This window comes from Aedes aegypti, chromosome 1 (genome assembly GCF_002204515.2).
Source record: "Aedes aegypti strain LVP_AGWG chromosome 1, AaegL5.0 Primary Assembly, whole genome shotgun sequence".
Lineage (NCBI taxonomy): Eukaryota > Metazoa > Arthropoda > Insecta > Diptera > Culicidae > Aedes > Aedes aegypti.
Window position 1 is genome coordinate 216,516,667 of NC_035107.1, and position 14,132 is coordinate 216,530,798.

Sequence of the window (14,132 nt, forward strand, 5' to 3'; positions counted from 1 at the left end):
TCAAACTTTTTGGGAGGGGTGGTGGTGACAGAAGTAAAATTTCATACTTGTTCCGGCCTTATAAGCATTTGAATTTAGACAAAACTTTTCCTATCTCATTCGTTTTGCCTATCCTCTGTAACGTCAGGAGTACGGACGAGAGATGCTCAAAAGAAGGATCGTCCTAGCTTATTTGCCTTGCGCGCGCGTTTCGAAGGCTAGACACGTGGTTTGGCAGTTTGCGCGCGCTTTCTTCTCTCCGCTCTTAGAAAACAATTCAGACCTGGAGAGCGTTAGAGCACCACATGCTGGCTGGCTAGAGTCAGAAGCCGTCAGTATACGCTACTCTGGGTGTTCTCTGCTTGGGCAGCTGCGAGCACTTACTATCTACTATTCAGTTATAGGTATGCGGTATACTAAGCATCTGCATCCGATAAAGCAATTCAGTTTCACGCGAACCGCGAGCCGCGACGGTCGTTTTTCTTTCGTTTTTCGGATTGTTTTCGAGCCAATTCGGTGGTGCTTTCATCTTTCGGGTACGTCTCTTCGATGGGCTGGGTGTATGTGTGACCAGTGATCTTGAAATATTTCTTTTTTATGATTGATATGCAATATATGTGTTGGGTGGGATGGAAACAGTTAAAACCATATTAATAGATTTTCCTTGGTTAAATTGTTTCTACCGCCAACGGTCTTGGTAGTTGGGCAGTTTTGCAACCTAAAATTGTTGTGGCATAATTGGCACTTTCGCTTGAACCGTGAGAGATTGAATTAGTGCTATGCTCGGTACCTATAGTATGCAATGACCCAGTGCGAGCGCCTTAAAGAAGACCAAACCTAACAGCCAAAGAAGAGGAAAAATGGATTGGTAGCTTGAGTTTTGAACGCCCAATTAGGACTTTTTCGAAGAGTGGATCGAAAAAAGTGCTACCCTACCCTTTAAAACTGATTGGTACTAATAGTGAGGCAGTGTTGCATTTTATTGGAAAAGGTGGCCCCGAAGAAAACGACAAGCCAAAACACGCACATTGCCATCAAGCGAGGACCACTCTGGCGGCCGGTGAAGAAAAAGAGCCAGAGAGAGAGAACGACAGCGGAAAATTGTGTTAATAGCGTAGTAGTGCTTCACCGAGGATTAAGTAATAGCGGTCTGAGCTTGTTTGTATATACAACAAAAATATGAACACAAGTAAACAAGCAAACTGAGATGCGAAAAAAAAAGATTCGAAGAAAACGAAGAAATGCTCGCCTCGATAAGATTCGACTGACCGATTCGTACAGAGAGAAACAGCTGACTGAACCAAAGACGAAAATTTAATGGGAGATGTTTGATTCGCAGGTCTGACCCAATGAAAGTCGTGAAACGGATTTGAATGAAGATGATTCATTGTCACGGCGATGGCGATGATAGCGAAAGTGTTTTGTGTTGATCAATAATTTGTTTGGATATCAATCATGGTTTGCGGTTGAGCCTTTGAGCGTGCGACGGAGGATGATGTGATGTTAAAATTTATCACAACTTCATGCGTATTTGCACGCGCAAGAGAAGGGTGGAAGTTACCCGGATAAAAACGTATCATTCAGTGAATGGAATAAACCATTAATGTACAATATAACGTATTGGATACAATACAGTGTATTGTAATTGAATGTCGAAGCAATATTATTCATGTTTGGATATACAATTCAAAAACAATATAATATGTTGTAACATAACATTGTATTGTTTTTAATTGGTTTTATACCTTACAATTTAGGTCAAATTCCTATTTTCGCGTAAAACAACTGTTGCTTTTTTCTATGTAGCTTTGCTGAAAGAAATAAACAAAACAAGTTCAAAAAGCAAGAAATGTTGGGTGGAAAATATTTAAAAAGTCAAAATAAGTAGATTTTTAGAAGTCACTTGACATTAGCTGACATGCAACCATGATACAGTTTGTTGAATTGTTTTTGTATTGTACAACAATACACGAATTGCTTATCAAGACAATACATGAACAATATATCATATTGTGTTTTCAAAATATTTGTATGAGAAAATATCTATATTTGTATTGTTACGATACTTAACCACCCATACATTATATTGCAAAAATCTCATATACCATACAGTGAACTGTTGAAAACAATATATTGTACTGTAATTGTATTGTCATTTCACAAAACACTGTATTGTATTTCCAATATATTGAATGGTACTGTTTCAATACGTTATATTGTTTTTGTATTGTATTTTTTATCCGGGTATGTTGCAAAGTGGCTCTCAGGCCTAGATGAAATCCGGTCCTTTAGGAGGAAATTGCAGAATCTGATAATCAACTCGGTTACACCAGTGACATTAATTATTTTTTCAGCAAAGATTGATCGTTTAATTTATTCAACAAGTTTTATACATTTTTTGTGAATCATGGGCATTTTTAAGGTTGCAGAAGCGATTGATCATAGCTGGATCTTTCATCCTTAAACTACAGTTACGCTGAACAAAGTTATTTGAGCATGATTTACAAATTTTACTCAAAACAGTTAAAAATTTAGATGCTAAAACTAGTTTGAAGATATCCCTCTTTTTATTAAATTTTACGTGACCTAATTTATGGACGATTTTTTATAGATAACGCTACTAAGGATTTTTTTATGAAACTTATTAATGGAAGAGTTACGAACTGTTTTTACATCAATCCAAAGTATATGGTATATTTTGAGCCAGAACATGTTAAATATAAATATTTAACTTTGTTATTAAAAATGATTATTAATAGAAAAATATCGACTTTTTACTTGTTGCCTACAAACAATCTGTTGTATGATTTTTTATTCTCTTTGAGAGTTCGTCGCTTATTTTTTTAGTACTTCCAGTAAATGTTTGAATTGACTTTGAGTCTTTTGGTGAGGAGCATTTTCTTGATTTAGAATTATTTATGGGTTTCATGTATTACAGACGACTCTCCACATCTCGATGTTCTACATCTCGATATCTCTCCCTATGTCGATGATTTATTCGGTCCCTTCATCCTGCATACATTTTCACTCTCCATATCTCGATATCCTCCTTATGTCAATATCTCCCTATCTCGATGTGATTTTCGTTCTCAATTTTCTCTCCATGTGTGGACATGCCAATTATCAAAGGAAACTATTCTAGATTTAAGGCTAAGTAGCCCGTCATTCGTTTTAGCAGCAATGATGACTTTGCTGCTTGCAATATTGCAAATTTTCCACCGTATTAGACCCCTGCTCAAAAAATTTTGTCACACCAAAATATGTTCTCGCCAGTCAACAGTCAAGTCCACATTTAGCGCGATTTGCCATATAACAATAAACAGAGGTATATATTCTCGTTGTTTGAAAATTTTGCTTCAATTGATGTGTTTTACTGTTTTCATTTATCGTTTTCTTTAAATATAGCAATGTAGCGCAAACATATCTACTATCAATCATAAAAATTGATAGTAAATGATAATCGCAAAATGCAAGTGCTACCTTATGGGTCGATTTTTGTAGACTCCACTGTAACCACATTTTTGACATTTGTTTGTTTTGTTTTGTTCTGTGTATCGGTATTTTCCCGACTGTGTTTCGGATCTGATTCAAGTTCATTTTCGAAAATTTATATTTTACTGCTTTTCTAATCCCTCTGTAAGTATTACAAATAGAACGAACGAGTTAAACACAAACTATAATGACTAAATTTTGGTTGAATAGGAAAGAAAGCGTTTTCGGTCGGGCAGCATGAACGAGGGAACCGAAACAGATAGCGATGCGGATGCACCAGCAGCAGAATATCTGGATGATTTTGAGTTGCCGGATGCATGGAGTACGCAGCTGCCGGAGGATCCTCTGGACAAAACATTGGATGAATTGGAAAACTCGAGTGCCGCTATCCATTCACGTGAAAACGGACAGAGCAGTATTTCCGAGGATGGCGAATGCTCCATTCATGTCGAGAAGGATCTTTTCAGTTGTGTCCTGTTAGCATATAAACGGCAATTCAAAGGTCAATCTTCCGGATCGTATATTGCACGCTGGCAAGTTACTGCCCATAGTACTACAAGCTTCATTCGTAAGGTATGGAACTTGGCCAAGGAGCACTTGAATAGAGAGGTTATCTTTGATGTGAAAGCGGACGGGACAACCTCCCCAGTGTGGGCGGAAAATGAATCTTCCTCTGAGAAGGAATTTGGCAAGTTTGTGTTGTTTCAATCGGGCCGTCGACACTACGTTCTGGAGAAGCTCACCGAAAGCAGCAACCTATTACAAAGTTGGAGAAACAAGGAAATAACAGTTCTTTTGCACGTGTACTCATTGTCTGTGAGTAATCGTACAGTCTGGAGCTCGGTGAAGGAGAACCTAATCGACCCATCTGAACGGGATCGTTCGGGTGCTGCTACAACACAAGCTGTAATCGGGCTGGCGGATGAGCTCAGGTCAGTACACGGTAAACATTTGGATGCCCACGGTATGGCATGGTCATTTTGGGCTAACTCCATACTAAATGGTCCTGCCCACCTGAGAGAATCACTCAAGGATCACCCTCCGCAGCATCTTGCACATCTGTTCCGTGTGAAGGAAGGATTGCATGTCAATGCTATTCGAAGAGAACTATCAGTAGCACACAGCGTGAATAATAGTTATCACGAAGAGGTCGTTGCATTGCGGCAAGTTTTCGACGTAGTCGAATCGAATGTGGAAAGCTTGAACGCCTCACTGAAAATGTTCAAGATTCGTCTAGAGGCGTTGGAATTACGAGACAGGCTGAGTGATTCAATGATCAATGCCATGGAGACGGCAGTGAAGGTTCAGGAAGACGATCTGGGACAGGAGTTGAAGTCAAAAATCATTGACATGGAGGATATGGATCACATGTAAAAATTTGGGTTTGTATGTGCTTTATTAAGTTTTATGAACAAGGACAAGAATTATGTATTTTAATGAAATAAAACAATGAATGATTGATTTTAACCTAATCAAACTGTTTTTCGTTTGTGTGAATTTTCTTCGAAACCTAGATCGATTATGTTTTCCGGAGAAGCAACAGTTGGGTCAAACTTCCCCCCGTTTATGTAACCACATTTTCGAAACAATCGATCCATTTTGTATGAGTAGAAACTAGTCATGATTTCAGAAATAAACAGTTTCAAATCACGAGTATCATTTTCTTTGCAGTCTTGCTGAGCTCTTCTTTTTATGGTTCCGAAAACGATCTCGATTGGGTTGTAAAAGGGAGTATATGCAGGTAAAAAAATCGGGTAAATACCCAACGATCTCAGGTAAGAAATGATGCTCGCGTCGCAATGGATCCGTGCACCATCTAGAATCCAAATTGAGTGTATGCCAGGATATGTTTCAACTTTATCGCTTTGGAGCGCAAACTGGCGAATATGATGGAAGAAATTCAATCTGGTAAATGTTCCTTCTGTGTAGCTGCATTCCAACATACCACCTTGACCAATCATGCATAGACAGGACACTCGTGGTTTACGAACAAACTCTCCACGACAGATTAGTCTTTTACCCTTCTCTGCATAACCTCTATTACGAAGCATTCCTCGGTTGTCAAAAGAGACTTCATCTAAAAACAGTAGGTTCGAGTAATCCCATGGTAATGAGTTCAGCTCCATGAAGAATCTGTATACATCATCTTGCCTAACTTGTATTGCTCGTCTTTCAAGACACTTCCATGTCAACCCTTCACTGTGGAGTATGCGGCAGATGGATGAGGCTGATATCTTCATCCGGAAATGATCTTCGAATAGTTTTCCAGCTTCATGCAGATAAAGTAGTGGTTTTTGTTTATATAGATCGACGAGCCAGCGACGTTTTTCTATACCAAATTTTCGAGTGGTGGTTTTATTCTGAATTCTTCCGTACGATCCTTGTTGCTCATACGTGGTAATCCAGTTGCTTATGGTTGACCGGTGCTTCCCATAGATAAAAGCGAGCTTGGCTCTCGAGAGACCTAAGAAATAATATCCATATAGTGCGTGATATACCGTGCAGGATGATGCGTGGCGTTGTTTCACAGCCTGCATTATTGCTGCCATTCCTTGCTGTGGTAAAAGAAGTAGTTAGTTTATAAAACAAAGCTTTAGGTTAACAAATATTCAAACAAATAGAAACTAACGTGATAATATCAACACTCGATGTTATTGTTATTCACACAAATCAACTGTCAATAAAACTGTCAGTCATAAGTGGGAATCTTTTTGACAGATTTGAAAAAATGTCGAATAATCTAATAACGAATGCAAGAAGCAATATCAAAGTGATAAAACTCAGTCTTGACAGTTTATATTGGCTTGAAAAAGTATCACTGTAAGCGCTAACATGCATAAAGTATGCTGATACAATCAATGACGGCCTACTTCGCCTTAAGAGATTCAAAACAATTTGTGAAGAAGAAATGACATCTGTTCGTTTTTAATTTTCTTGGTAACAGAGTGATTTTCAATCTAGTATTCGTTAAAAATTTGTTCTATGTCTCGATCTCTCCCTATCTCGATGGTCCTTCGATATAGAGATGTGGAGAGGTGACTGTAGATATATTCAGATATTTCCATGTATAATTTAATCGACTAGAGATATGCAATGCCCTTATTTCGTAGCGGTATTCAAACATTTTTGTTTAAAATAAATCCGTCAAACTTTTTGCTTTTGATACATCCCTCACAAACATCCTCTGATCATGTTTGAACGGAATACTTGTCAACATGTATTATAACTCGGTAACAGAAATTTCATTATTATTGTTATTATTATCATTATTATTATTATTATTTATTTCAACTTAAAAAAATGAATGAGGAATAAAACCCCTTCTCGAAGTGGTACAAAACCTTTTTTTTCATTTTCACTAAACGTTACAAATCAAACTTAAAACTGGAGGATCACATGGCAACAAACCCGAACAGAGCCATAATCTTGAACTTCAATCCTGTATGAAGTAAAGTGTCATCAAAAGCCGAATCCATCTTTACATCTGAAAATAAACGTATAAAACAAGTATCAAACGAAATATGAGATCCAATTTAGAAAGTGAAATAAACATTTACCATTTTAATTGCCACTTACCATTTAGCACCAAGTTTGTCACAAACGGACACGCGAATGGAATGACTCATTTTTTTGTTGGCTTCCACTAGATTAAACGTTTGTTACATGTCCCTATTTACTATTTAATTAATAGAAAAGAACTGAAAACTGGTCACCGTGAATCAAATGAGCGGCACAAGCACTTTGACGAGTCTTTTCACAGTCAGCCAAAATAGAGTTTATAAAACCCACAACCTTTTGGGGACTTGTAGTCCAAATTTCGCCCATTTCGGAATTATTCTCCGTTTGTAAATTTGGATCTGTGCTTGTATAAAGCACTACAGAGCAGATGTATCGAGATTTCCCCTTCCATGTCACAGAAACGACAGTTATCATTCTGCACCTGTCCAATATTTTTCGATATACCATGACCCCACAGTTATGGATCAAATAGTGTGGAGTCCAACCTATAAAATTCAATAGAACGGCATGGAAAACATAAAATTGTAATTCAAAAACACGAATTGAATCGTTTCAAGTTGGAACCTCGGTTAGTAAACTGTTTTGAGTGTAATAGTTACATAGAATTGCATAAAAATTAAAAATTGTATCGGCTTCTGAAAACCATATTATGGATCAATTTTCATATTATGGATCAGTGCGCAAAATCAAAAGATTTTCAACTCAATGCATCTGTATTGCATGATTTGGCGAAAGTTAACAATGTGTCACATATTTCTGCAAAAAATAGCAGTGTTAGAGCTGGAAACAAGGGTAAAATGACATTTTTTTGGGATACTGTGTTGGAGTAACTGAGACATGGACTGTTTTCGCTCCACACCAAGTTTTCCACCCATTTTTGTCTGCTGAAAAAAATGAAATTTACAAACCATGATGGTTTATTAGTTTTATCCTTAGTGCTATTGTCTGAAAATGTCGAATCCAATGCTTAAAATGCAGAAAGCTACATTCTTTGGAAGTGATCCATAACCGGGTAAACAATCATTTCCTGGTCCGTATTATGGATCACTAGTTAGAAGTGCTAATATTCGGTATTTAGAATCAACAAAGAAAAATGTTTTTGAAAGATGAATTCATACTAAATCCAAGCGAACGAGCATGTTTTATAGTATAACATTTGAATTTTACCACCTGTGGGAGCTTATGAATGCTGACGGCACTTCTTACAGAAAACGACCATATTATGATAGCTGTACGGTACCAACTAAACATTTGTCAAATACACCGTCATTTAGCGGTTGAATGTTGTGCTTAACATTACAAATGGTAGAAGACAAATAGTATAATATGGGAAAAATATGTTTTACGTCAACGTTTATATTTTGAGCGAGTTATCCGATGTTGAACGCCAAAGTGATCCATCACTGTGGGTGATCCGTAACTGTGTGGGCATGGTATATCTACTCGGACAGTGTCCAGTTACTCGGCTAGAGTGTGAGTAAAGAGAGCTTGTTGAGCTCTTGATGAGATTATATTTTTTATTTATTTAGTTTTACATCAATTATCTTGATAAAACCTCGCCAACAGTATTTCGCCAATTCACTCGGTTCATGGCCGCTTCTCTCCATCCTCGACTGCGACCAACGCTCTCCGGTGCACCTGGTCAATCCATCTAGCTCGTTGCGTCCCACGCCTCTTTGTTCCGACCGGATTCGTAGCGAACACCATTTTTACAGGGTTGTGGTCCGGCATTCTTGCAACATGCCCTGCCCAGCGTATCCCTCCAGCTTTAGCTACCTTCACGATACTGGGTTCGTCGTAAAGTTGAGCGAGTTCGTGGTTCATCCTCCGCCGCCACACGCCGTTCTCCTGCACGCTGCCGAAGATCGTCATAAGCACTCGGCTTTCGAAAACCCTAAGAGTTTACAAGTCCTCCTCGAGCATAGTCCACGTCTCATGCCCGTAGAGGACTACCGGTCTTATGAGTGTTTTGTATATCTAATGATGAAATGTGAGAAGTGAATTGTGCGATAGTTTTTGTTTGATTAGAGATGGTTAACCTTTCAATTAAATGGAAATTCCCGGGAATCCTCAAACCAAACACAAATTTACCGAGTTCTCTTGGCACACCCTTCGCAATGAAAGAATGCATTCCCAGACAAGTTTTAATGATAATTTATATGAGTTTACTTTGTTGATAAGCTACAATCTGCTACGCTGAATCTACGCCGAATGAATCATTCTCCTCCACTGGGCACGATCCTGAGCTAATCGATTGCAGTCGTTCTGAACGTTAAGTGCCCTCAAGTTGAAGATGCATTGAAGCCAAACTTCGAATTTTACAGATCACGAATCTAGAGAACCAAATATCCGTTTATGCTGAAAATTTGATTCCTTTACTCGAAAAAAAAAATGCAAAGGTGTTCGCCAAAAATTTATTTTAAATCGGATTTTCTTGAATCTTTCAGGGAATGAACTAATACATACGAATTATGTTTCGGCACTTTATTCAATGTCCTTTCCTTCGCTGAAGGCCCGCACCTTTCCCTTAAGACCCCTCATTACACCCTGTGCAATGTTGGAGCCATCCGTTTTGGTCACTTTCCTCCGTACTTTCTTCAATTCCAGCTCGTTTTTAAACACCTTGGACGAGTTGGCGGTTTTTAGTACAAAAACAACGTTATTATCTCTGTACCAATCCAACGTCGATCGCGCGTAATGGCATGATGCCAGATCCGGCCAAAATAATGTCTCGCCTCCGTGAGACCGCAGGAAGGGCAACAGACGCTTCTGGAGGCACTCAGTGCGGTAAATTTCGCTGTTGATGATACTCGTTGTAATGTACGGTTTACTCAGTTTACCACATTGGCATATGGCCTGCCAGAACTAGTATTTTTTGGCGAATTTGTTCATTTTTTCCCCCTTATGTCTTCCAGAACATCAAACCGTGATTTTTGCAACGTAGAACTCCAGCCCCGGTATCTGCTGTGCGTCTGCCTCGATGTAGGTTTCGTCATCCATAACCACACACTTCGGTTTCGTTAACCACTCTCGATACAGCTTCCTTACGCGGGATTTGGCCGTCGTGTTTTGTTGATCACGCCGGTTTGGTACCTTCCGGACCTTGAATACACGACGCTTAGCTCGTTTCATGGTTTGCTGAACGAACCAGACGGAACACTTCGCCTTCAGAGCCGCGTCGCGAATCGAAAGGTTCGGATTACGCTTAAAATATTCCAACACCTTCCGGGCCTTCACAGGGTCAGCTGTCTTCGATTTTCTTCCACTTCCAGCCCGCAGTTCGGTCGTCTGGGACTCTTTAAAAGGTTTAACCACAATTTGATAATATTATCAGATATTATAGATTTTTAGATGAAATTTCAAAATTTAGATGCGTGTTTATACAAACAAACCTGCAGAAACTGCTTGATACATTAGACAATAAGTTTGAAATTTTAGTGAAATGTTTTAGCTCTGTTTTGTTAGTTGTATTTTTTGTTTGTTTCAATTATTCCTTCATATTCCATAATTATCGTGAAGATAAATGATTGTCAGTTATTATAAAACATTTTGCCCTGGATTCCAGAAGTAAAAATCAGAATTCTGTGTCAATTTTATCTAGGACTCCATAAGAATCTTTCTTTCCCAAAGTATAGTTGTTCCTGGTAAGCAGAAAAGGAAGCGGGATTGAGGAAGCTTTAAGTGTAATGCTCAGTAAAATTAATCTAAAAGATGAAAACTCCTAGCCTTCTCCTTTAGAATATCAAATCGAGCGTCAAACATCAGATTTATGTGTAAAATATTTTAGCGGCTATTAAAGCTCAGAAAAGATGAGCGCTTGAAGTCTAACTGCATAAATTTTGTAAGTAAAAGTTAAAATAAATTTCAGAAAATGTTCAACGAATTTATATTGAAAATTTCAAGAAATTTTAGCAAGACTTTTCAACTTATGAATTCTGCAATCTTTTGAGCAGAGATGCCAGGTTATTTTTTATTTCATAGATCGAATATGGAGAACCTTACAATTTCACTGCAAATTTTTATCTTGATCTTCCAGATTTCTGTAATTTTATTTCCCTTACTTTTATTGATTAGGCACTCTGGCAGTTGGCCACTACTATGCCGAGTATCATATACAGAATCTATTAATATCCTAGTTCTTATTGCTATTTCTCTCATACCGAGCAGGTGGAGGAGAGTGCTGCCGTTGCCAGGGATGCCAAGTCAATTTTTAAAAATCTGGGAGATTGTGAAAATTTGTCTGGAAAAGTTTGGATCTCTAATGTTGTACATGGGAAACCTTACTAATTATTTACAAAACCTTACAAATTCGTCACAAATTTTATCTGGATCTTCCAGGTTTTTGTAAAATGGTGCCTTAAAAATCTGGATTATGTATTCCAGACAAATCTGGAAGGTTGGCAACGCTGGCCGTTGCTCCAATCCATATGCGGCGTCTTCTGGTGGCTGTACGGAGTTTTTTGTGTGTGTGGGGGGGGGGGGTTGGGAATCGAATCCATGACTTTCCGCGAAAGCGTAACCTAGAGGCTAGGGACCCCCCATTTCTGTAAAATGTAGTCTCAAAAATCTGTAATATACCAGACAAGATAAGCAATGCTGTATTTGAGATGTCCTTAGCATACACTGCACTGTGGTCCAGGAATCAGTTTTACGCGGAAAGATGCATTTTGAGTTTTATAATGAAACATTAGACAAAAACGGTCTTCTACAAAGTTGTTTGTATTAGTTGAGCCCTTTGTTTGGTTTTATTGAAAATTAGGGTGGACCATATTTTCATAGAAATTGTGTAACTACTCCCACAGTTTGCTGAGGTTGACTCTATACTAATGCTAGGGCGGAAGAAGTCCTCTTTTCCAATCTGCGCATTAGCGTCGCCGATGACATCAATTCAATTCAAATCAAAGCAATACATCATCGTTCAATCTAGAAGCAATCTATTTTTATCTATTTTTCTTACAGGTAACGCCACGATTTCTCACGAACATTTTACATATATGCCATAAATAAATAAAAACAGAATCTCAATAGAGAAACTTAAAAAAGTATATTGGAGTACCTTGTACCTTTTAAATCCGCCCTAAATGCTATCCTTTGACAGACAAGCGTATTTCAACTACCACTTGCAGGCTTCTTCATTGCCAGTTACTTGTATCCACTAACTGATTGCTTTAGCAATCACAAGTCAGCTTAGCATCCAAGATAACTCCCAAGTATTGGACCTGTTCACTTAGATGCATTTGTACTCATTCAAGCTTAAAGGCTTTCAAGATAAGCTTTTTTTTCCTTATGAAAGCAACAATTACTACTTTTGAAGGCCCTCTTGCATACACCAGGAATGAATACAATTTAAAGCCTGTTAAATTATTTCTGAAATGATATTGTCAAAATTTCCTCTCACATTGTGAGATTTTCACAATCTCGAAACCCCTTTCTTCTAAGTTTCACAAAAGATCTTCTACGACCACCTTTTGTACCACTCAAGATCAGCTTTGAAGTGTTTTATCTATCTGTAAACATGCTAGTAATCCAATTGATAAAATATTCGTTTCAAAATTTGTTTTTTGCAATTTCTCATCGTAATAGGCTGTTTTTCATCACGCCAATCTGTCATGAAACGGCCTACTTTCCTGCACTGAAGTATGCAGTGCGGGAATAGTCATTACCTAACTAAAACCAGTGCTGTAATGATTCATTACGCAACGCTTTCTCATTACGCAACTGTTTTGAGTTGCGTAATGAATCATAACACAACAATTTCTCAGAAATTGTAAAATAGTGGTGAATGCATTCCGATATAATTTCTGATACCCTCAAGTGGTCTTCTACGTAATTGCAAAAAATGTTGTACGTAACTCGTTGCAGAACTCGATTTTTACAGCACTCGTCGTAATTATCCTACTCGGCAAGCCTCGTAGGATAAATTTACGACTCGTGCTGTAAAAATCATCATTCTGCAACTTGTTCCGTAAAATACTATTCTTCATGTAGCGTGCCATGGAAGAATAAGAGGCGTAACAGCCAATAATCTAATCTAATCTAAGCGCTTGCACAGCCAATATTGAAAAGCATCCTGGAAATACCTTAATTATTTAAGATATTTTCTTGTCAGTACCGTAATCCGGGGTAACATTGATCAGCGGGGTAACATTGATCGGGATGACTCATCTTGTTAAACGTTCAAATAAAGATTTATTGATGAAACATTTTCGAACCATGAATGGTGCTTCTCTTTCGTATATTAATAAGCAAATGATAATTTAGGGTTTTAGCCAAAATTGCGTTTAGTTGATGCGCAAATTTGTCAACTTTTTTGAACAATGATTTCTATCATTTTCACTGACACTACCGAAAATTCATGTCTCACATGAGTTCTGCAGACGATGTGATCAAGGAAAATGCGGTTCTTACTGAAGATGGCATCGCCGAAAACGATTCCGTTGTCAAATCTTTCATAAGTTTATTCAATTAGGCAACATTAACTAATTACTATTACGAATGTAGAATTTCCTGAGGAAATTGCCTACTTTTAGGCGTATTCCGCGGTTCAAGATGTTTTTCATTTTGAAATAACTCAAAAAGTAAATGACTTGTAAGAGTTTGGTCTTCATATTCGGCTTCAGGGGCCCTGATTTTAGTAAGTAACGACATTTCCAATATTAGCGAACGTTGTTTACTTGGGTGATCAATGTTACCCCATATCAGCTGAATCAAAAAATCACTTAAAACATTTATTTAAACATGTTTAAATCTTTCGAAAAACAAAATAAAGTACATAGTTAGGAGTGGTGGGTGCCAGTACTTGTTTTAAAAATATGAAACTTGTAACATTTGTATTGTGAAATAAAACATTTAAGAAAAACTAAAAAAAATGATCAATGTTACCCCGGATTACGGTATTAATATTTGCAGAATATCGGCGATATGATACAAATATTAAAATGGCCAGGCCCACTGTGCAGACTTTGGGGTTGAAGGCAATTGAAAAAATCATGACGACTAGGTTATTCACGCATGAATAAACAAATAGACAAAAAAATTTCAATTCAAGAAAGAAGAAACGGGGACAACCGTACCAACCGTTTTAATTCAGGGTTAGAGGTAAAATCGTTGGGAGTGGCGTTGCTAAGAAAGTTAATGCCCAC

At 37.8% G+C, this 14,132-nt stretch overlaps 2 protein-coding genes across 2 annotated transcripts in view; both read left to right on the plus strand.

The window, feature by feature from the left end:
- The first annotated feature begins 426 nt into the window (after positions 1 to 426).
- LOC5569229 (esterase B1) overlaps positions 427 to 14,132 on the plus strand; it is a 129,479-nt gene continuing 115,773 nt past the window's right edge. Inside the window, exon 1 of the mRNA XM_021857565.1 lies at positions 427 to 515. The gene's annotated coding sequence lies outside the window, so the exon portion shown is untranslated. The remainder of the gene's footprint in view (positions 516 to 14,132) is intronic.
- Positions 3,410 to 4,861, plus strand: LOC110681534. Its single transcript, XM_021857567.1, has 2 exons — positions 3,410 to 3,615; positions 3,682 to 4,861. Exon 2 carries the CDS (start codon positions 3,709 to 3,711, stop codon positions 4,843 to 4,845), a length of 1,137 nt encoding a protein of 378 aa, XP_021713259.1. The 5' UTR covers positions 3,410 to 3,615; positions 3,682 to 3,708; the 3' UTR covers positions 4,846 to 4,861.